This window comes from Salvelinus sp. IW2-2015, linkage group LG17, assembly GCF_002910315.2.
Source record: "Salvelinus sp. IW2-2015 linkage group LG17, ASM291031v2, whole genome shotgun sequence".
NCBI classification, from domain to species: domain Eukaryota; kingdom Metazoa; phylum Chordata; class Actinopteri; order Salmoniformes; family Salmonidae; genus Salvelinus; species Salvelinus sp. IW2-2015.
Window position 1 is genome coordinate 25,840,499 of NC_036857.1, and position 24,963 is coordinate 25,865,461.

At 41.1% G+C, this 24,963-nt stretch overlaps 1 protein-coding gene across 1 annotated transcript in view; it reads right to left on the reverse strand.

Annotated features, from left to right (window-relative positions):
* LOC111976397 (synaptotagmin-6-like) overlaps positions 1-20,502 on the reverse strand; it is a 101,988-nt gene extending 81,486 nt beyond the window's left edge. The window contains exons 1-2 of the mRNA XM_070447737.1: positions 20,346-20,502; positions 4,055-4,245 (exon numbers count right to left, since the gene is read on the reverse strand). Of these exons, the coding sequence (XP_070303838.1) occupies positions 4,055-4,245; positions 20,346-20,502 (348 nt within the window). The remainder of the gene's footprint in view (positions 1-4,054; positions 4,246-20,345) is intronic.
* Between the last annotated feature and the right edge of the window lie 4,461 nt (positions 20,503-24,963).

Below are 24,963 nucleotides of genomic sequence, written 5' to 3' on the forward strand. Positions count from 1 at the left end.
ATAATCATGAATGTATTTACATGTGAAATGCCTTCATTCGTCGTTTATCTCGGTCTGAACCAAGCCTTCTCGGAAAGTTGTGGGTGTAAGGCTCTGATTGTCCATGAGGTCAATGTCCTTAGTTGTCTGTGGCTTCAATGACTTGTCATGTAGTCTGGGGCAGAATGAGTGGAACTGTTCCCTTCCACTCGTTCTGCTGTGTCAATGATAATCAGCTGTGTCAATGATTCCCATTGGTGATGAGCATAGTAGGATAGTCGTTTAGATAATATTTTCTTGATATCTGACATCTCATCAGCTGTCCCAGTGATTGTCTGAGGTGAGCTTCTCGCCTCTTCCTCCTTGTGGTGTTATTCAGGATTCGGACCATGATAGACATGAGCTGCAGCTCTTCCTCTCTGGTCTAAAGGAAGGTGAGTTMATTTCTTCACCTCGTGTTGAGGTTCAGAGTTTCAACCATTTAAAACATGTAGTTCTTGCTTCACGTTTCCTGGTCTAATGTTAATTTCGTTACTAAGGCTTTTATGCACTCTGGCCAAAGGAGATGGCTCTGTCCCTCTGACACACTCTTCTGACCTCACTTTGGGCATGGCTACTTAATGTGCAAAGGATATGATTAGAAGTTCTCCCCTGACTCCTAAAATCATTCCTATCTCAACAAAAACACTCTAAATTTTTTTCACATTGTATGCAACGCACATTGGATGAAAACTTGACAGATAAAGGGGGTATCCTTTCCAAGTTACACTATTTAGTCCCTACAGTTTTTAATACCATCACAAAATAAAAACCTTTATTACATTAGTTTTCTACATTTTCCCACATCGTTCCATTAGAGATATTGTTCCATTCACTTTATGGACGTTAGCGTTTTGGGCGGGCAGAAGTCTCTCTAGAGAAAGGCATTCCTTTGGTTGATACTAAAGAGCGAGAGAGTCTCCCTCTCTTTTAATTTACGACCGGGTGTGAACGGTCAACCATCCAGCAGTTCCCTCTCCCCTCTGTGGGAGAGAGGCCTGGGTACTGTCACCCCCTTTCTATATGTTGTCTGTCTTTTCCCCCTCCCTATTTTGTCCCATAGCAGTAGAGTCCGTTAGAGGGGTTAGCAGACTAGAGCAGGGCCAAGGGTGGGTCCCATGTGTGCTGGAGAACATTAAATCCTGTGTTGGGTGAAGTTAAAAGGGGTTCACACTAAACGGATATTAACATTAAAGGAGACATTTTTAAGCTTGATTTGAATATTTTTTTGTCACGCATTATGTTTCACTTCATTTCCTGACTAATTCAATATGCTCCTGGGCTTTTGAGCGTTGCTAGAATATTCTCAACTTGAATCTGTTACAGGAACATCCGAGTACTAGAAACATTCTGAGAATCTAAAGTTGAACTCGTAAACTATTCAGTGCAGCAGTTAATTACTATCCTCTTCCAATGTATTTGTCATAATCTGAAGGGTTTGAGAGCATCATCAGTTTTCCATTTGTTTAGTCAACTAAAAACACTCAAATGATGGCGCTTAGCACCGTCCTCATCATGTTCTTAATTACACACCTCATTGCAGATTACCTTGTGGAGAAGACAATCATCTGCCTGAAAATGAATTGCCATTTGTGATATATTAACATGAAGGAATTTCCTACACTGAGCCCAGGTCATTATTGACAGCTCGTAATTGGTTTAACTGGTTTTTCATATTTTCTGGAAGCTGATAATGTGAAGTGCAATTCTGTGATTTTTACATTTATGTTTTGGACTGTTAAATATGCAAACAAAATTACTATAAATGGCATAGCCAATGAACGGGATAACACATTTTCATAATTCCAGCATTTACGTAAAATGAGCCAAGATCAACACAGCTAAATGACAATCCAAGATCCGGACGTATGTAGCCAATAACATTACTTTATGCATTGTTACCCTAGTTACCTTTCCTTCAGTATGCCTCGCAAATCTCCTGTGGCCATGCAACCTCAGTGTTTTGTGGGTAGAACATAAGTGACAAATTCATCATAGAGGCATAACTGTCTCTTTCCACGTGTTTCTCAGTGTCCCATGGAGAGGTTATCAGGAGTTTAACAAGCTAGAAGGTCATTCCATCAATTCCTGTCAGCTTGGGTAACATCACTTCATGCTGTAGCCGGTTTGCACAGAGCTCTAATACAATCAAGAAATGAAATGTCACAACAAACCTTAATTTGCCCCTCTGTTTTGTCTTTGTGCAAGTGAGACAAACATATTGTCATTAGCTTTAACGTAACACCACCCCTTCAAAGGCTCTGGCTCACTCATAAACAGAAACGTGCTTCTTTGCACGCACAAATACACACACACACTTTTTTGGAGTAACATTTCCTCAGGGGACAGTTAATGGGACTATAAGGGAAAACACAGAATTGGAAACAGGAAAGATTCCAGGAAATTAATGGGCCAATGGCAACAGATGCAGAAGGTGTGCTGAGTAACCCAGTTTCTATGAACTTACCCTACAACAAAGTAATGAGCACGAACATTACATATCTTGAGTAAGAGTAATATACGTGTATATATATTGCATAGAATTTGTAAGTATTTATCAAACATGCAAAAAAAATTAAAGCATGCTTAATCTGCTTTTCAGTTCCACTCCGTAATGTTAGACGATAACACATGATGCACTCTGCTGCAAAGCTTAAACAATAGACAACACTAACCATCCAGCAACATGTAATACATTATACCCTTGGCTTGCCCCTGAAAAAGCTGTGATATTTTGTAACTAATGACGCTTTTCACGCATACAACGTTTTCATCCAATTAGCGAACAAGGTGTTGACAATGTTAACCTCCTCTTCATTATACTGCCATACTACTGTATTACCCTCAGGGCTCTAATGTAGTGCATGTAAATAACAGCTCTCTTACTTCCCTCTGCCCACAGCCATAACACCATTCCACCTCACTGCAAGCAAAACCAAAGTAAGAAGAATGGGCTACATTTGGCTATAGCATCCTCAAGATTCACCAAAATACTAAGAAGAGGCTAGATTTGGCTAAGGCATCTACTCTACTAAGTCTCACCAAAATGTTGCCTAGTCCAAGATCAAATCCAAGTTGATTGGATACATCAACATTTTAAGACAATCAAGTGTGTCTAATGTCGCACATCAATGTGGTTGATGAAGTGGGGGCCCACGTCTGGTTGTAAGTGTTTCTACATCAACTCAGTGAGCATTGCAGGAGTTTTACCCCCAGAGGGTTAGCTGGGAGCTATAGCTTTCAGCATGACAGGCTGCATAGAGCAGTCCTGATGATGGGGAAACAGAATAGAATAACTGTTGGTGTCCCAAATGGGACCCCATTCCCTATATAGTGCACTATTTGGGAACTGGTCAGTGTTTTATAAAGTGAATAGGGTGGCATTTGAGATGCAAACTCTGTCTGCTTGGAGCCAAATCAACAATCCCAACCTCTCTCGGTGGCGTTGTCGGCAGCAGAGGCGGTGACTAATCTACATCTCTGGGTAAATGAGTTGGGCTCAAAGCACTGATGTGAGTTGTAAATGAGAAAATTGAGGAGATAATGCAATTCTTCTAGTTACTTCTAATAGAAGTAATAAGAGACAGTATGGATAGAAATAATGGACTGTATTTACATTGTATTCACAAATATAAAGTAGGTAGTGACTTGGTCACGCATTGGAATAAATAATATACTGTCTAATAGGGCAGCAGTGTTGGCTGTGTGCGTATGTGTGTATGTTTGCGTGTGTTTGAGTGCACATCTGTTTGTGTATAGGTTTGTGTGTAAGGGTTGGATGTGTGGGTAGTCATTGCAAATAATCTCTAAGGTGCAGGGTGACAGCTGGGATTAGCTGTTCAGCCGTCTGATGGCTTGGTGGTACTAGCTGTCTCGGAGCCTGTTGGTCCGAGACCTGATGCTCTGATACCGCTTGCCAGATGGTAYCAGAGTGAGCAGTCTGTGGCTCAGGTGACTGGAGTGCTTAACGATTTGGAGTAGATGTCCTGGAGGGCAGGGAGCTCCCTCCCAGTGATGTATTGGGCCATGCGCACACATGAATGAGGGCGGTGCAGCTGCTGTACCAGACGGTGATGCAGCCGGTCAAGATGCTCTCGATAGTGCAGCTGTAGAATTTCTTGACGACCCGAGGGCCCATGCCGAATTTCTTCAGCTGCCTGAGGTTGACGAGGCACTGTGGCACCTTCTTCTCCACGGTGGTGGTGTGATTGGACCATGTCAGGTCATCTGTCAAGGAACTTGAAGCTTTTGACCCTCTCCAATGCAGCCCTGTCGATAACAATAAGGATGTGCTTCCCCTGTAGTCCACGATCATCTCCTTAGTTTTGCTGATGTTGACAGTGGCTGTTCTCTTGGAACAACTCCGTCAGGGCTCTAACCTCCTATACGCTGTCTCGTCGCCGATCAGGTCCGTCATGTCATAGGCAAACTTAATGAAGGCGTCCTTCCTAACTCAGTTGCCGGAAAGGAAGAACACCGCTCATGGATTTCACCATGAGGCCACCGCTGACTTTAAAACAGTTACAGAGTTTAATGGCAGAGTTTAATAGCTGTGATTGGAGAAAACTGAGGCTGGATCAACAACATTGTAGTTACACCACAATACTAACCTAACAAGGAAAGCTGTTTAGAATACAAATATTCCAAATATTCTTGTTCGCAATAAGGCACTAAAGTAAAACTGCTAAAAATATGGAAAAGAAATTAACTTTATGTCCTGAATGCAAAGCATTATGTTTGGGGCAAATCCAACACAWCACYTCGCTGAGTACCACTCTTCATATTTTCAAGCATGGTGGTGGCTGCATCGTGTTATGCGTATGCTTGTCATCAACAAGGACTAGGGATAAAAAATAAATGGAATAGAGCTAAGCACAGGCCAAATATATAGTGGAGTTGCATAACAAGACAACATTGACTGTTCCTGAGCAGCCTGGTTACAGTTTTGACTTACAGTTGAAGTCAGGAGTTTACATACACTTAGGTTGGAGTCACTATTTCTTCAACCACTCCACAAATGTATTGTTAACAAACTATTGTTTTGGCAAGTCGGTTAGGACATCTACTTCGTGCATGACACAAGTAATTTATCCGACAACTGTTTATAGACAGATTATTTCACTTATAATTCACTGTATCACAATTCCAGTGTGTAGATTTTAGAATTCAGGCTGTAACACAACAAAATGTGGAATAAGTCAAGGGGTATAATACTTTCTGAAAGTGTAACAGCATTGCTTCCGTCTCTCTCCTCGCCTCGAACCAGGGACCCTCTGCACACATCAACAACTGCCTCCCACGAAGCATCGTTACCCATCGCTCCACAAAAGCTGTGTCCCTTGCAGAGCAAGGGAAACAACTACTTCAAGGTCTGAGTGKGTGACATCACCGATTGAAACACTATTAGCACGCACCCCGCTAACCATTTCACTCACCCCCCTTTTGACCTCCTCCTTTTCCGCAGCAACCAGTGATCCGGGTCAACAGCATCAATGTAAGTGTTCCTTCCGTCCCGCTCCTCGCTCCTACCTGGTCTCAAACCAGGGACCCTCTGCACACATCGACAACAGTAACCCTCGAAGCACCGTTATCCATCGCTCCACAAAAGCCGCGGCCCTTGCAGTGCAAGGGAAACAACTACTTCAAGGTCTCAGAGTGAGTGATGTCACCGTTTGAGACGATATTAGCGCGCACCCCTCTAACTAGCTAGCCATTTCATACCGGTTACAAAGGCACTGAAAATGCGTTGGTCCACGCTCTCAGTTTTGTGCTGATGTTGCTAGTTACCCAAGGTTTCTGGTTGGGATATGTGTGAATAGTCATTGTTGGGACATCCCCTGTGCATTTCCTGATGAACCCTGTGACTGAGTCTGTATACACATTGACATTATTGTCAATTATTTCCCAGTCCATGTGATCAAAGGTGTTTTGTAGCATAAGTTCTCATTGGTCAGACCAGCGTTGAACAGATCTTACCAGGTGTACTTCCTGCTTGAATGTTAGAAGTAAGATGGAGGCATAGTCTGATTTGTTGGTGGGGGGGTGATGGAGGGCTTTGTATCCGTTTTGTATGTATCTTTCAAATCTTGGAATGTTCTCAAATCATTATATGATATCGGCAAGGGTACAGATTCCACATTTGGACCATCGGGGGAATTAAAAGACCACCCTCTGGATAGCAAAGCATTATTGAGAAATATTGGAGTATGGGCATGCCATTTTGATTCCAAGTTACATTGTTTAAAAAAAAATGTACCTTGCCATATTAATTTTGAAACCGCACTATGAATTTTATCCCAATAGCCATGGGAAGTATTGAACAACAGAAATTCAGCTGTGGCAATATATTAATTTTGACTATAGATATTCTGCCTGTTAAAGCAACTGGGATATTATTCCATCTAACGAGACCGGATTGAATTGATTTGAGCTTTCTGTTAAAGGTTTTMCCAATGGTTTTATCTAAAGAAGGAAATATATCTAATCCCAAGTATTTAAAATGGGAAACGATTGGGATTCCATAAGTAGAGATGGAATCCTCCATCAGGGTCTTGAGGCAGTAAAGCTGATTTGGTTAGATCCATTTTATAACTTGAGACGAATTTGAATTGATTTATAAACTTCGGAAGCGATTGAGATGCATTGTCTAGATTTACTAAAATATAGTCTGCATATAATGAGGTGAAGTGATCAATAGATTTTAAGGAAATTAGTGTTACTGCCTTGGGTGCCATGGATAATAAAAATAGCAAAGGAAAAATGGGATTGCATTGTCTGTTGCTTCTAGTGATTCTGAACAGAGCGGAGCAGTCATTGCCTGTTAGAACTATGGCTGAAGGATTGGCATATATCATTTTAATCAAATTATTGAAATTGGAGCCAATTCCCATATGTTCTAAAACAGGCCAGAGATGCTGTATGTCCAATCTTTATAAAGCTTTTTCTGCATCAAGAGATAATACAGTCCAAGGAACTGTTTCTGATGAAGCATTTAAGATATGCAACAGGAAGGGCTCCCGTGATTAAAAGGAAAGTTGAATTTCTGGTAAGCAGGGTTGGGTAGGTTGCTTTCTAGATGTAATCCGCGACAGTCCAAAGTTGCAATCAGTAACGTCATTTTTGGATTACCCAAACTCAGTAATGTAATCTGATTACATTCAGTTAATTTTAAATTACTTTCCCCTTAAGAGGCATTAGAAGACCAATTACCAATTGAACGACAGCTATTGTAGGATAAATCAATGTTAAAGTTTACATAGCTGGCCATATATGGATGTTACATTTTACTTTATGGGTTGGTTATGTAGGCTTCTTCTAACCCATTGCTTTCTACTACATATAATGATATGATTAAATTATATCTTTACATTAAAAACCAATGTCTATCAGAATCTCAGTCATTCCAATAAATGTTATACCTTGATCTTCAAGAATAGGACTTGGAAATATGGAAGTATAGATTAGCCAATTTGTTTACCTTAGCATAACTTCAAAACGAAGGATTTATTAGCCAGCCCTACTCTGTTGTTTCTGATTTTGTTGTCATGGAGGACTGATTGGGCTCATTGATTCAAGTTGGGGGAAAAATGCTGCGCTCATGGAATGGCATGCTTTGAGTACTACTGAAAATTGCTATTTACAGTACCAGTCAAAAGTTTGGACACACCTACTCATTCCAGGTTTTTATTTATTTTTACAATGTTCTACATTGTAGATTAATAGTGAAGACATCAGAACTATGAAATAACACATATGGAATCATGTTGTAACCAGAAGTGTTTAACAAATCCAAATATAATTTATWTTTGAGATTCTAAGTAGCCACCCTTTGACTTGACAGCTTTGCACACTCTTGACATTCTCTCAACCAGCCCCGTGTTGAAGATCAGCGTGGCGGATGTGTTGTTGCCTACCCCTACCACCTTGGGGCGGCCCATCAAGAATTCCAGGATCCAGTTGCAAAGGGAGATTTTTAGTCCCATGGTCCTTAGCTTAGTGATGAGCATTGAGGGCACTGTGGTGTTGAACACTGAGCTGTAGTCAATGAATAGCATTCTCACATAGGTGTTCCTTTTGTCCAGGTGTGAAAGGGCAGTGTGGAGTGCAATAGAGATAGCATCGTCTGTGGATCTGTTGGGGCGGTATGCAAATTATAGTGGGTCTAGGGTTTCTGGGATAATGGTGTTGATGTGAGCCATGACCAGCCTTTCAAAGCACTCCATGGCTACAGACATGAGTGTTACGGGTCGGTAGTCATTTAGGCAGGTTACCTTAGTGTTCTTGGGCACAGGGACTATGGTGGTCTGCTTTTAACAAGACAGAGGTTGAAAGTATAATGTCAGTGAATATGCTTGCCAGTTGGCCAGCGCATGCTCCCGAGTACACGTTCTGGTAATCCGTCTGGCCCTGCAGCCTTGTGAATGTTGACCTGTTTAAAGGTCTTACTCACATCGGCTGCGGAGAGCGTGATCATGCAGTCATCCAGAACAGCTGATGCTTTCATGCATGTTTCAGTGTTACTTGCCTCGAAGCGAGCATAGAAGTAATTTAGCTTGTCTGTTAGGCTCCTGTCACTGGACAGCTCTTGTCTGTGCTTCCCTTTGTAGTCTGTAATAGTTTGCAAGCCCTGCCACATCCGTCGGAGCCGGTCTAGTACGATTTGATCTTAGTCATGTATTGATACTTTGCCTGTTTGATGGTTCGTCAGAGGGCATAGCGGGATTTCTTATAAACTTCKGAGTTAGAATCCCGCTCCTTGAAAGTGGCAGCTCTACCCTTTAGCTCAGTGTGGATGTTGCCTGTAATCCATGGCTTCTGGTTGGGGTATGTAAGTACAGTCACTTTGGGGACGACGTCGTCGACGCACTTATGAAGTCAGTGACTGATGTGGTCTACTCAATGACCTCGGAAGAATCCCGGAACATATTCCAGTTTGTGCTAGCAAAACAGTACTGTACTGTTTTCAGCTGTTGTCCCCGGCCACTAGGAGCGCCGCCTCTGGATGAGCGTTTTCATGTTCGCTTATGGCAAACAGGAAAACGGTCTTCCTTAATGTTACATTTTGTCCACCAGCTGTTTACAAATATACATAGACCGCCACCCCTTCTCTTACCAGAGGCTGCTGTTCTATCTTGGCGATACAGTGTATAACCTGCCAGCTGTATGTTATTCATGTCGTCGTTCAGCCACGACTCGGTGAAACATAAGATATTCGTTTTTAATGTCCCGTTGGTAGGATATACATGCTTTTAGTTCGTCCAATTTATTATCCAGCGATTGTATGTTGGCCAATAGGACAATTGATGGCAAAGGCGGATTAGCCACTCGTCAGTGGCACCCTGATCTCCTTCCGCGAAACCTCCATCTCTTTCTCCTGCAAATTACAGGGATGAGGTCCTGTTCGTGTGTCTGGAGTAAATCCCTCTCGTCCGACTCATGAAAGAAAAATTATTCATCCAATTCAAGGTGAGTAATCGCTGTTCTGATGTCCAGAAGCTCTTTTAAGTCATAAGAGACAGTAGCAGCAAGGTTATGTACAAAATAAGTTACAAACAATGTGAAAAAACAAACAGAATAGCACATTTGGTTAAGAGCCAATAAAACGGCAGCTATCCTCTCTGGTGCCATTACGATCTCCTGTTAGTATCGCTTTAATTAAAAAACTTCTACAGGCTAGGGTCCTTTTTTCTCAATTTCTGCTTGACTTACGTGCCCAAAGTAAACTGCCTGTTYCTCAGGCCCTGAAGCCAGGATATGCATATAATTGGTACCATTGGAAAGAAAGCACCCTGACGTTTGTAGAAATGTTAAAATACTGTAGGAGACTATAACACAATAGATGTGGCAGGAGAAAATCCAAAGAAAAGACAACGCGCACCTGTTAATATCACTTTCCTATTGAACATACTACTTTCTGTATTAAATATTATAGTTTGATTACATTTTAGGGTATCTGAGGATTAAATAGAAATATATTTTGACTTGTTGAAACAAAGTTTAGGAGTAGATTTTCGGATTCCTATCTTGGCATGTTGAACGGGTGGATTACTCAAATCGATGGCGCCAACTAAACAGACCTTTTGGGATATAAAGAAGGATTGTATTTAAGGAAAGAGATTGATGAGGGAAATCTGTGTGGAATGGTACTGCTTGACCTACAGAAGGCCTTTGATACAGTTAACCACTGTCTCCTAATCTCCAAACTGGAGGCACTGGGGTTAAGCAGTATCCCTCTAGGCTGCGTAAAGTCCTATTTATCAGGAAGGGAGCAAGTAGTAGAGGTTAATGGTTCACTGTATCATGCAGAACTAATGAGTTGTGGCGTTCCACAGGGGAGCGTGCTTGGGCCTCTGCTGTTATATAAACGATATGAAAGATGCTTGTTCTTGCCGTCTTTTTCTTTATGCGGATGACTCTACACTTCTGGTGTCTCACAAAAGTAAAACTATGTTGGAGAGCATACTTAGCACAGAGCTTACTAACATTAGAAAATGGCTTGGAGATAATAAGCTATCTCTGCATTTAGGGAAAACTGAAGCAATTATTTTGGGATCCAGACCTAAATTGTGTAGGTTGTCTGAAATCAGAGTGGAGTTAGGGGGTGAGGTGCTGACTACTAAAACCTCTGTTAGCTACTTGGGATGTATCCTTGATGGAAGCTTMGGAGGTGTGAGCATGGRCAATAAGGTGCTAGGGAYGGTTAATGCCAGGARTAKYTTTTTGTCTAGAAAGTCCAAGCTGCTTGATAAGGACTCCATGAAAGTGCTAGCTACTGCCCTCATTCAATGCCATTTTGACTATGCTAGTACTTCCTGGTTTGGGGGCTTATCTAAACTTATGTACAGGAGTATATGGTCCTGCGCCCAGATATCTAAGTGATTACTTTCCTCGTGTTAGGGATGCACACAATCACAGCACCAGATCAGGTGTTGCTGATGTGTGTATATACAGGTTCAGGAGTAATGCTGGGAAAGGTACTTTCTTGTATACTGGAGCCTCAGAATGGAATGAGTTGCCTCTGCCTATAAAAACAATGTCCTCTCTGGACAGCTTTAAAAATAAAGTAAAAATATGTTTGTCTTCTGTGCCCATATGAATGTGATGTAACTGGAATGATGAGATAGATGTTCTTCTTCAATGTTTWTGTTTTATTATTTCACTGCCATACTGTGTTTGATCTTGTCTAGCAATCTTGTCTCAAGAGGACCACAATGGAAATGAGTCCCAAACTTTATTGTGTGTTATCCTCAATGATTTTATTGAGGATAAATGGCTTTATGTGTGCTTGTTTTTTTAAATGGTCTAATAAACTAAACTAAACTAAAATAACAAAACGACACTACATGTTGTAGCCGAGACCCTTTGGATGACAAAWCAGAGGAAGATTTTCAAAAACGTAAGTGAATATTTAATCGCTATTTGTGAATTTATGAYACCTGTGCCGGTGGAAAAATATTTTGATGTGGGGCGCCGTCCTCAAACAATCGCATGGCATGGTTTCACTGTAAAGCCTACTGTAAATCGGACAGTGCAGTTAGATTAACAAGAATTTAAGCTTTCAACCGATAGAAGACACTTGTATGTACCTAAATGTTTAATATCCATTTTTATGATTATTTATTAGAATTGTGTGCCCTCCAGTTTCACCAGAAGTTGTCCCTCTAGCGGGACGCCTAGCCTTAAGAAGTTTTTTAAGAAAACTAGCGCTAACACAGTGCTCCATGCGAAGTTCATCGTCTTCATTGCAATCCACCCGTGATGTTGTCACCGATCAGACTCTGTATTTGTCGGAAGATCTACCACAGCAGTGCTCATGTCGTAATAATGAGACATAGGCATCAATCACTATGTTGTCTCACACAGTGAAATGGACTGCTTTCCAAAGGTTTTTTTTGTGTTTGTGTACTCACTGTGAAATGTTGTCTCTGTAAAACACAGAGTCAGTGTGAGTGTGTGAATATAAATGATTGAAGGGTAGTTCTTCTGGGGTGTTCTACAGTAATCTCCACAGTTTGATGTTCTTGTCTTGTTGTTTTGGATTTCACCTGCAATGCGTCATCCGTTCCTGGCCTGCCAATAGATGACTGAGGAGCGACCAGACCATCATAAATAAATGATCTGGGTTACGTCCCAAATTGCACCCTATTCCCTATAAGTGATACGCACTACTTTTGACCAGAAGCACTACTTTTGACCAGAATTCTATGGGTCCTGGTCAAAAGTAGTGCACTACATAGGGAATAGGGTGTCATTTGAGATGCATACCGAGTGATGCCAATCTCCTCTGCCATGCACCAGCCAGGTCCTGGGTACAGTTTTTTTCAATCACTTTGGCACACATTTGGCACACATTCAATCACTTTGGCACACAAGTGATATATTTTCAAAACTCTAAGTACAAAAGTCTAAACTGATAACATTTGTTATGCCCCATCTTAGGTTCAGAACCTTTGATTGTGCATTCATCTGAGTTTTCTGTGAAATACCATGAACATTTAATTTAGTCACCAATACAACAGCTAATGATAGGTTCACAGTTAAATGACTAAACAAACATTTAATCCAAAAGCAAAAAATACAATATACACATTTCAAAARTGTTCTTTTTGAAGTGCTGAATACAAAGAATAGTCTATGGTCAACAATTTTTCATACAGTACGTTCCACAGTTGTGTCAAGTTTGCTGGATGTCCTTTGCGTGGTGGACCATTCTTGAAACTGTTGAGAGTGAAAAACTCAGCAACGTTGCAATTTTTGACACAAACCCCTACGCCTGGCCTGTCACCTACTACCATACCCCGTTCAAAGGCACTTAAATTGTCTTGCCCTTTCACCATCTGAATGGCACACATACACATTTTAATGAATTGATAGTTAAATGTATTGTTAACAAATCATAAAGTAATGTGAATATTGTATTTTGAAAAGCAGATACTTGTATCCAAATTGAAAGAGTGATTTGGTGCAGTGAACAAGTGACTGTGAATTTGTTTGTTGTACAGTCAATTGAAAATGTGCTTAGAGTTTTGACATGAGACATTTTGATGATCTGTTTAGATTTTTGAGCTTAGAGTTGTGAAAATGTACCACATACTTGTAAAAATGGCACAAGTGATAAATGTAATACAATCTATCAATGACAGAGGTGTGTGAGATACTGTATGATGTGATCACATCAGCCTTGTCAAGCCCACCCACCTGAAGCTGTGCCTAGTAATGAGACCTGCATATGTAATAAGCCTGACCCACTGTGCACAGACGTCAGTTCAACGTCGTGTTTTGATTTACATTTGGTTGACTTGTCAAATAACGTGAATACAACGTGAAATCAGTCAAACATTTRGTGTGTGTGTGTGTGTATGCGAGGCTCCACAAGTGAATGGGAAAATCTCGCTACTAGTCTCATTGACCAATGCGCCACCGCTTGAGTGACACACTTTCTAGTCTGTATCATTCTGCATCATTTCTAGCCTGTATCATCAACTGAATAAATGTCAGTTCAGGAAGGTGTCAACTGGGAAATCTAATGTTATCTCAGTAGTATCTGTCTGAGATGGTTTTCTGTTCTCTCATTCATCTTATTAAACAGCGTTGTCTTCTTTTTCATAAGAAGCAGCAGGTGTGTTCCTCTATATGACCATTTTCATAGGAATACAACCAAACTCAATTTCAACAAATTATCCTCATCAATACCATACACGAAGATCAATATTCTAAAGCAATATCAAGACCCTGTTCTGTAAGGAATACACATAGATTTCTAATCCTTTCAAAATTTCTCCTAACAGCATTTGAATAAATGAGGAAAGACAAACATTAAAACCTACACGAGAACCACAGTGGTCTCTGGGAAATTCCCCTGCCTGTACATTACCACTGCTGCTGTGCGTCTGCCGTCTGACAGTTGAAGATATATGATTGTTTGTTTTCAAAGCCATAGTTCTTTAGCTTTGTCAAAAMAAGAAAATGACTTCAATCACCACCATGAAAAGCAGCAGAAAAATGCATTCYCTTTTTCATACCCTCCTATCTCTCCAAACGCAGCAGCAAAAAGGTAAACACAACACAATAAGGATATTTTAAAATACATTCCCTGGGAGTGACAAATAACAATAATGACTTGAATCAAGACCTCCCATTGGCATTTTCCTTTCACTGAACAGCTTCAATCCTCATGTCACTGTCAAACATTTTTAAGACATTGGAACTATAAAGAGTTTCTACACGACAATGATGGCTCTAGAGGGTACATGTCACTACATTTCTGATTAAATCTTCTGCCACTACAAATTATCCTCAAAGCATGTTCAAGAAGGTGAGGAGGATAGCCTCTAACACTAAGTGGATGTCTTATATAAACCCATTCAAGCCATCTCTCTCAAGGTATACCATTCAATGTATGTACAGTGCCTTCAGAATGTCACGCCCTGACCTTTTTTATGTCTCTATTTGGTTTGGTCAGGGTGTGATTTGGGGTGGGCATTCTATGTTTTGTTTTCTATGATTTTGTGGTTCTATGTTTTGGCCGGGTATGGTTCTCAATCAGGGACAGCTGTCTATCGTTGTCTCTGATTGGGAACCATACTTAGGTAGCCCTTTTCCCTCCTTTGGTTGTGGGTAGTTAACTTTGTTTGTGGCACTAATGCCCTGTAAGCTTCACGGTTGTTTTTCGTTTGTTTTGTTGGCGACATTTTGAAATAAAAAGGAAAATGTACGCTTACCACGCTGCACCTTGGTCTTCCTTTAACGACGGCCGTGACATAGAGTATTCACGCCCCTTGACTTTTCCAAATGTTGTGTTACAAAGTGGGATTAAAATGTATTTGTCATTTTTTTATCAACAATCCACAGAAAATACTCTAATGTCAAGCTGTTTTAGATTAATGTCCTGCTGAAAAGAGAATTTGTCTCCCAGTGTCTGTTGGAAAGCAGACTGAACCAGGTGTTCCTTTAGGGCTTTGCCTGTGCTGATCCCTATTCCGTTTATTTTTATCCTAAAGAAAACTCCAAGTCCTTGCTGATGACAAGCATACCCATAACATGATGAAGCCACCACTATGTTTGAAAATATGAAGTGGTACTCAGTGATGTGTTGTATTTGCCCCAAACATAATGATTTTTATTCAAGACAGTTTTTCTTGCAGTTTTATTTTAGTCCCTTTTGCAAACAGGATGCATGTTTAGGAATATTTTTTTTCTGTACAGGCTTCCTTCTTTTCACTCTGTCATTTAGGTTAATATTATAGATTAACTACAATATTGTCGATCCATCCTCAGTTTTCTCATATTACAGCCATTAAACTCTGTAACTGTTGAAAGTCACCATTGGCCTCATGGTGAAAGCCCTGAGCGGTTTCCTTCCTCTCTGGCAACTGAAGGATGCCTGTATCTTTGTAGGGACTGGGTGTATTGATACACCATCCAAAATGTAATTAATAATAACTTCACCATGTTCAAAGGGTTATTCAGTGTCTGCTTTTTTAATTTGTACCCATCTATCAATAGGTGCCTTTCTTTTGCGAGGCATTAGAAAACCTCCCTGGTCTTGAATTGGTTGAATCTGTGTTTGAAATTCACTGCTCGCCTGAGGGACCTTACAATTATCTGTAAGTGTGAGGTACAGAGATGAGGTAGTCTTTCATAAATCATGTTAAAGACTATTATTGCACACAGACTGAGTCCATGCAACTTATTATGTGGCTTGTTAAGCACATTTTTACTCTTGAACTTATTTAGGCTTGCCATAAAAAAGGGGTTGAATAAGTATTGACTCAACACATTTCAGCTTTTTATTTGTAATTCATTTGTAAAAATGTCTAAACCATAATTCCACTTTGACATTATAGTGTATCGTGTCGGCCAGTGACACAAAATCTCTATTTGTCTATTTGTCAACAACAGTTGTTGCGCAATCTCTAATATTAAGGAAGTCTCGAAGTTCTGCTTGCCTGAGTTAGAATACCTCATGATAAGCTGTAGACCACATTATTTACCAAGAGTTTTCATCTATATTTTTCGTAGCTGTCTATTTATCACCACAAACTGATGCAAACAAGAATATGCTCACCRAGTTGCGGCGCTTCTAGCAGGGAAACTGAAATCTGTTTTACCTCGTTTCTACCAGCTTGTCTCCTGTGCAATTAGAGGCGAAACAACTCTGTCACCTCTACTCTCCCTCGCCCTCCATTTGGAAAATCTGATCATAACTCCATCCTCTTAATTCATGCTTACAAGCAAAAACACAAACAGGAGGTACCAATGATGCGCTCAATACGGAAGAAGTCCGATGAAGCGTCCGCTAAGCTACAGGACTGTTGCGTTAGCACAGCTTGGAATATGTTCCGGCATTCATCCGATGTCATTGAGGAGTTTACCACATCAGTCACCGGCTTCATTAATAAGTGCATCYACGTCGCAGTGCCCACAGTGACCGTAAATMCATATCCTAACCAGAAGCCATGGATTACAGATAACATTTGCGCTGAGCTAAAGGCTAGAGCTGCCACTTTCAAGGGGTGGGACACAAATCCAGACACGCCCTCTGACAAACCATAAAACAGGCAAAGCGCCAATACATGACTAAGATCGAATCCTACTACACCAGCTCTGACGCTCGTCGGACGTGGCAGGGCTTGCAAACTATCAGGGATTACAAAGGGAAACCCAGCCACGAGCTGGCCAGTGACACGAGCCTACCATGTAAGCTAAACGCCTTCTATGCTTGCTTTGAGGCAAGCAACACTGAACCATGCATGAGAGCATCAGCTGTTCCGGACGATTGTGTGATCACGCTCTCCATAGCCGATGTGAGTAACACCATTAAACAGGTTAACATTCACAAGGCCGCAGGGCCAGAGATTACCAGGACGCGTACTCAGAGCATGAACTGACCAGCTAGCAAGTATCTTCAATTGCATTTTCAACTTCTCCCTGACCCAGTCTAAAATACCCAATTTTTTCAAGCAGACAACCGTAGTCCACATGCTCAAGAACTCACATCTGTTGCCATGTAATGCTTGGAAAGGCTGATCATGGCTCACATCAACACCATCATCCCAGAAAAACTGGACCCACTCCAAATCGCATACCGAGATTTGTTTAAATGACGTTTTCAATATAGACAAGAAAAATGCAATAATTGGTGTGTTATTAGTTTAAGCACACTGTGACTTAGATGAAGATCAGATCAAATTGATTACCAATTTATGCAAAAATCCAGGTAATTCCAAAGGGTTCACCTACTTTTCCTTGCCACCTTAAGCATTTCACAGTAAAGTCTACAGTTGCTGTATTCGGCGCATGTGACAAATACATTTGATTTGATATATAGCCTCTCATACAAAGTGGATGTCTTATAATAAACCGTTCTAAGTCGCCTCTCCTTTGGTATGTGAATATACAGTAAACAGTATCCTACAGTTGCCCAACACAGTCCCAGGTAGCAAGTGCCAGGCTTTCGCCTGATCTGAGTTCTGTCTATATCTCCCCTCTACATCTCTCCCACACAATAAGAAAGACAAACGCCTTCAGTTTAGCCTTCATGTGGCAGAAGAGATTGGCAGTGATGAGTGAATAACATGCAATGGCATTTAATGCCCCCACAGCTTAGTGGCGGACGCCCATGGCACGGTGAAGTATATTCGATTCCCTCGCTGAGGATAATGCGGAGTGACACAGGATTTTGTCAGGAATGGTGTGACGCATACCCCCGGGGGACTCATCTTAGCAGAAACATAGCTGAATGACATTTGTTGTGTACCTGCCTACAGTCCAAATTCTTTGGCTGGCTCTTCAATCATGTCTTATACTGTAGCTCTATGTTTCACTGATGTATTGATCTATGCATAAGCATTTACAAAACCATTTAAATGTTAACATCGTATTCCATTCATATAGACATATACGTACTGTATATATCAAGATATTTTATAATCATGAATACAAAATAATGGTCAAATATATGAATACTAAATCAGTACACTTGCTATATGAACTGTTATATAAATGGCTATGTTGTTCTATAAATCTCTGGAATAGATTGCAATATATGGGCCTACAGGTTATGTCATCAAAAGCTAATATTTGCACACTTATGTTAATTGTATGAGCAGAACTCTTCCTAGCCATTTCAATACCCAATAATATGCAGATGACTGTAATGTAGGATGAGTAATCTTTTTCATTATGATAGGCCCTCAGATAAATGACAAATGTCAACGGAAAAAATAGACAGTGTGCACATGATATAATTAATGATTGGGATGACTCCCATAACGGATCACAGTGGGACATTTGAGAACTTTTGAAAGTACCTCTCATACATTGCGTTAACTTTGTTGCAGTAAATGTACTAATAGCATTGAGCGAGATTCTTCACTAAAGTAAAGTGTGTCTAGATTCTCATGAGTCCTTTCATTACATCTTTCCATCCAAGCATCAATATTGTCAGTGGTGGAAAAAGTACTCAATTGTCATACTTGAGTAAAATTAAAGATATCTTAATAGAAAATGACTCAAGTAAAAGTGTGTCTAAAGTAAAGTACATTTACTGCAACAAAGTTAACGCAATGTATGAGAGGTACTTTCAAAAGTTCTCAAATGTCCCACTGTGATCCGTTATGGGAGTCATCCCAATCATTAATTATATCATGTGCACACTGTCTATTTTTTCCGTTGACATTTGTCATTTATCTGTACCCAGTAAAATTCTACTTGAGTAAAATTCTACAAGTATTTGGTTTTAAATATACTTAAGCATCAAAAGTATAAGTCAAAATATAAAAACATTTTTTTATTACTTTTACCCATTTTTCTCCCCAATTTCATGGTATCCAATTGMTAGTTACAGTCTTGTCTCATCGCTGCAACTCCCATACGGATTCGGGAGAAGCAAAGGTCGAGAACCATGTGTCCTCCGAAACACAACCCAACCCAATCAAGCCGCACTGCTTCATGACACAATGCCCGCTTAACCCGGAAGCCAGCCACACCAATGTGTCGGAGGAAACACCGTACACCTGTCGACCGTGTCAGCGTGCATGCGCCCGGCCCACCACAGGAGTCGCTAGAGCGCGATGGGACAAGGACATCCCTGCCGGCCAAACCCTCCCCAAACCCAGATGATGCTGGGCCAATTGTGTGCCAACCCATGGGTCTCTCGGTCATGGTCAGCTGCGACAGAGCCTGGACTCGAACCAGGATCTCTAGTGGCACAGCTAGCAACTGCGATGCAGTACCTTCGACCACTGCGCCACTCAGGAGGCCTTAAATCATTTCTTATTACTTATATTAAGCCAACCAGAAGGCACCATTTTCTTGTTTTTTAAATTCATGGATAGCCTGGGGTACACTCCAACACTCAGACATAATTTACAAATAAAGCATTTGTGTTTAGTGAGTCCGCCAGATCAGAGGCAGTAGAGATGACAAGGGATGTTTTCTTGATAAGCGTTTAAATTGGACCATTTTCCTGTGCCGTTAAGCATTCAAAATGTAACGAGTACTTTTGGGTGTAAGGGAAAATGTATGGAGTAAAAAATATTTTCTTTTCTTTAGGAATATAGTGAAGTAAAAGTTGTCGAAAATATGAATAGTAAAGTAATGCACAGATATAAAAAAAATACCTACATAAGTAGAACTTTAAAGTATTTTTACTTAAGTACTTTACACCACTGAATATTATTCATTTCAGTGGCAGGGAGTTGTGGGTGCACAACTGTTATAATGCTAATATTAAGGTTGAGTGATCAGGACAGCATCAGCTAAAGGCTTAGTCATTAGTCAGCTAAAGGCTGATTTGTTAGTGTTATAGGAGCTCTGTTCACCCAGACAAACTAAAAAGTCACTCTGAGTTTATTTTTGTATACTTATGGTTGCTCTGCCCTGCGGTCACACAAACTCCTTAGATGGGTCCAAGGCACAGCCTGACCCCTACCCAAGCAACCATCGACTGGGTGGTAAAAAAAAAAAAGTTAAATAAGTAAAACCGAATGTGAGCACGAACGTGTGCACGTGCATGTGTGATTTCTTTCTTCAAAAAAATACATTAGTTCTGGAAACTTGCATCTACATATAAATTGTAATTAAATCGAAGTCCCAATCATACTGTACTGTATATACAAGTTGTTACCTCAAGAAAGGCACATTCAGCGCTAATGTCACAAATATGAGCTCACTGTTTCAGAAACAAAAAGTAGTGACAGCAGGGGAAACCAATTACAGTCACCAACTCACACAGTGCAGAAACATAGTGCCTGGAATATTCTGGAATATAGACACTATAATAGAACATGCGTAATGTTCTATTAATATGTTCTAAATGTTCTTACCTGGGTCCTTGTAGTCCGAGTTCTGGTTGGACAACAGAAACAAGAAGTCCTGGCAGGTTTCCTGGTCCAATAACTGGTGGTTCTGGAGGCAGAGGTCAACAATCAGGGTCACAGCTTTCTGACAGAACATGTCATGCTCCTCTCCGTCAGGACTCATGCTCCCAGCTGCATCCTCTGTCTCTCAGCACTGTATCTCAGCAACGTGATCATCTAAGGAGACTCACGCCACGTAACGCATGCAGCACTGCACCCAGGCAAACGGACACACAGCCGCCCGGCATAGACAGAAGATAAACGAGACTTGTCTCTGTCCGTACGGCTGATTCTTGTTGTTCTGTCTTGTACTGTCTCTCAAGAGTGTGTGTGTGTGTGGTGTGTGGGTGTGTGTGTGTGTGTGTGTGTGTGTGGCTGTGTGTGTGTGTGTGTGTTGTGTGTGTGTGTGTGTGTGTGTGTGTGTGTGTGTGTGTGTGTGTGTGTTGTTGCGTGCGTGCGTGCGTGCGTGCGTGCGTGCGTGCGCGTGCGTGCGTGCGTGCGTGCGTGCGTGCGTGCGTGCGTGCGTGTGTGGAGGTTAGTGTGTATGTGCATGTCTAAATGTGAGTGTATGTCTGATCTTGGCCAAGTTGTGTGTATGTGTATTATGTGTGTGTATATGTATGAGTTATGCCCACATGTGGCTTACGGTTGGGGACAGTGTGTGTGTACGAGTGTGTAGGCTAAAGCTTAATTATCATTTATGCCCCCAGGTATTCTAGGGACAGAATAATTGCATCACATTTATTCTGAAGCTCTGGCAAATGGAACGCAACAGATGAGTTCACTCGCGCAACAATTTAATATGAACTGTGTATCCTCGTTCCCCGTTCTCCCATCCCTCCCTCAGTCTAACCCCCTTCAAAAGAACCGCAACAGATGAGTTTACCCGGCAACACCTTCATATGGATACTAAAGACCTCCTCCCCTTGTTTCTCCCCCCCCCCCCCCTTCCTCCCACGCCATGCCACTACCTCTGTCTCTGTCTGTGTGTGTAGTAATGAAAAGCCTCTCATTAGAACCAGTGGGCTGCTTGTTTTTCTCAGGTCGGCTCATCCCTCCGCTCCGGGTCTCCCCTCTGGTTTCACTCCCCTCCGGTATTGCTCCCTCCGTGGGCTAAGATAAATCCCCTGTGTCTGGCACCGCTCACTGCTCCTCTCCTCTCCCTCTTCCTCCTCCACAACGTGATTGCTTGTGCTTATAGCCTGGTATCACAGACTAGACGTAACATAAAAGTAAAAGTACATCCGGGACACTCAAATTAGTGTGATATGTTATGTTTGGTATGGTTACATATTAGAGAAGGTTACTTAAGGCAAAAACAAAAGTAGGGTAGTTGATCAGGGTGGATGGGTCAAATAATGTGAACATCTAGCAACCCAAAGGTTGTGTGTTCGAAACTCATCACAGACAATTTTAGCTAATTAGCAACTTTTCAACTACTTAGCATGTTAGCTAACCTTTCCTCTCAAATAAATTCCTTTAACACAACTCCTAACCCAAATCTTAAACCTAACCTTAACCTTAACCCCTAACCCCCACCTTAACCCCTAACCCCTTAACCCCTAACCCCTAGCCTAGCTAACGTTAGCCACCTAGCTAACGTTAGCCACCTAGCTAACGTTAGCCACCTAGCTAACATTAGCCACCTAGCTAACATTAGCCACAACAAATTGGAATTCGGAACATATATGTTTAGCAAATTCATAACATATTGAACAAATTGCAATTCGTAACATATCATTTGAATTGTAATTCAAAACATATCATACGAAACGTATGATGGACATTCACAAATACGAAACTTAACATATTATACTAATTTGAGTGTCCCGGATTTACTTTATTATGTTACGTCTAGCCCTGAATTCAGGTTGCTGCTTAGCGTGCTGAGTGTTTACAATAGTTAGAAGGAGGGTGGAGGAGGAGAGAGGAGGAAGAGGGACTGACTGTGTATGGGAGACATATCACCCGACCTAATCCCTGTCTGTATCGACTTCGGAGTGATTTTTGCAAGTGGCTGCATCTTAATAGCCTTTTAAGTGTTTTTGGCTGCACATGTGTGTATTGGTAAACGAGACGATCTTGTGAGCGTGTCTGTGTGCGCAGGTGTACGTTTAGATGCTTTATCAATATGTTATATTAGAACACTGCACTTGATACTATAATAAATGTGTGATATTTGCTGTGTTAGGATTCCATTGAAACTAACAGCTACATTCTCTTGGTAATATTTGATTCAACTGTTGACTGAACACAATACTGGGTTTATTTTCAGATCATTATTATGATAAGGGTTGGACCCTCGAGATATATTTTATATGAATCATTCATTTGCACGAATCTACAGTCAGTAGAAACATGTTTTAATTGACTTGACTTAGTCTCCACACAATCATAGTAAAACTCTTCATGAACTTCCCTGATGCTGAGCCTTAATTACATTGATACTGACTTTAACATTATTCAATTGGGATTTAATCAACCTAATGAAGAATGGGATGGAGCAAACAATTCCTCTCGCCTACATACAAAATCATATTGAGGCCGGATCGGCCTAGATTCCCTTTTTGATTCCTTTACTTGACTGAGCCGAGACAAATGGCGTGATCTGGCTGGAGACAGAGCCGCTGTGTTGAAAGAGTCGTGTCCATTTTTTGCAGGTGTTTCTTCAGATGGTTGCTAGGATAATACCACACTTATCTCTGTCATTGTTCGCCCCCTCGTCTCCTCCGGGCCTGGTTGGATACATCGGTTACTCCCAGGTAATGAGGATTGGATCTGCTCAGACAACAAATCATTTCCGGCTGCACCTCTTCAAAGGAGTCAATTACTTTCTCCATCTGCTCTAGCTGATCCGGTCATCTTTATTTACCTGTGGTGTATCTTGCTAATACTGGAGGGTCACTCACCAGCCACCTGTTGCCCAAGCCATAATGTAGGTATTACTGTATATGGGAGCAGTAGGAAACACTGGAAAGTGGCATAAACTAAAGCGTGATGGTGTAATGCATCAGACTGTTGTTTATACACTGTATCAATGGGGAGACAATTGTGTCTGTCCCTACTTAATTAAAATATTAAAATGCTCATATATAAATAATATAACACTATTACTATCGGGACAGAGCAGCATCATGTCTGCCACTGCTGAAAAACATTCATTAAGCATGGTGATAGACTGGTGTGACGGCTCTGTATTTTGCTAATGCGCTTGAGAGAGAAATAGACTTGTGGACGTGACAGTCCTGTTTGCCCTACAGCCTTGCTGACTGGCAGTATCCAGACTTAATATAAACAAATAGTGCCATTGCAATATATATATATATTTTTATCTATATATACCCATATTTAATAATTCTGTGACAGCTGACTGTGAAGTAATATGCTTCACCGAGGTGAAAGGGATACAACACAAACAGCTATGCCACCCTATTCATCCCAAAACGTTCATTAGGCGCACTACCTACAATACAGCGCAGCATGGCATTTATAACATATGGGCTGTTCACAGGGGCATTTCGGTCCAGAAATAGTGTGGGTGCAAATTGTTCTTAAAGTGATACACAAAGTTAGCTTGGGACCGAAACAAACTACTAACAATTTAAGTATAATTTACCTACATGTATATTCATTTCTAAACATGTTCTCCCCATTTCCTCTCCATCTCCTGGGAACCACCAGCCCTGGTATGGCCATCCATACCCCATCTGTTAAACAGTATTGATTAAACATAACAGATTTAATGTATAACCCAGCTTCTTCATTATTCATTCATCTTTAAGATCACAATATTGCATTGTATAGCAACTGACCGAATTGTAAATACTATATTCTACTCTCTGAATTATTTAGAACTACTTAGCATTAAAGGAAACTTTGCTGTATGGTAATGACAAATTCAAGTGTTAATCAAGGTTCCATGCCACTGCTAAGAGCACTCAAAGCTAATCCAGTCAGCCTCAGCATTAAACCTTCCCATCCTTGTATGCAAAATCTGCATCCCAAATGGAACCCTATTCCCTAGTTTATTACTATGCACCCTGGTCAAAAGTAGTGCACTATATAGGGAACTAGATGCCATTTGGGACACACAACATCTCTTACGTTTCTGGCCAAGATGTCAGGCTAGGCTATCTATAAATAATGAGGACTGGTCGGGGTGTTACTAATACTGATCACCGTGTGAGCAGGTGTGCTTGGGCGTTATTCTTCTCAGTAAATGAGGGAGTTTGCTGCACGAGGTCCTCACTTTGATATGTAAATGGGGTTTTGTGTCAACATCATGCGTGGTAAATCTCTGTGCTCTGACAGGTCTGTGGCTTTAGGTGTTGAACTTGATTCAGAGTGGCAAATGCATGACAAAGGGGCCGCTCAGTCAAAGCTATGCTAATCAGCACTCCTATGAACTTGACCTGAGGGATAGCCATGTGACGATTTCTGTATATGGTGTGTGTGTGTGTGTGTGTGTGTGTGTGTGTGTGTGTGTGTGTGTGTGTGTGTGTGCGTGTGCGTGTGTGTGTGGATTGGTTCTTCTATACTTGTGGGGACCTAAAATCCCCATAAGTCCCCACAAAGACAGTAAAAC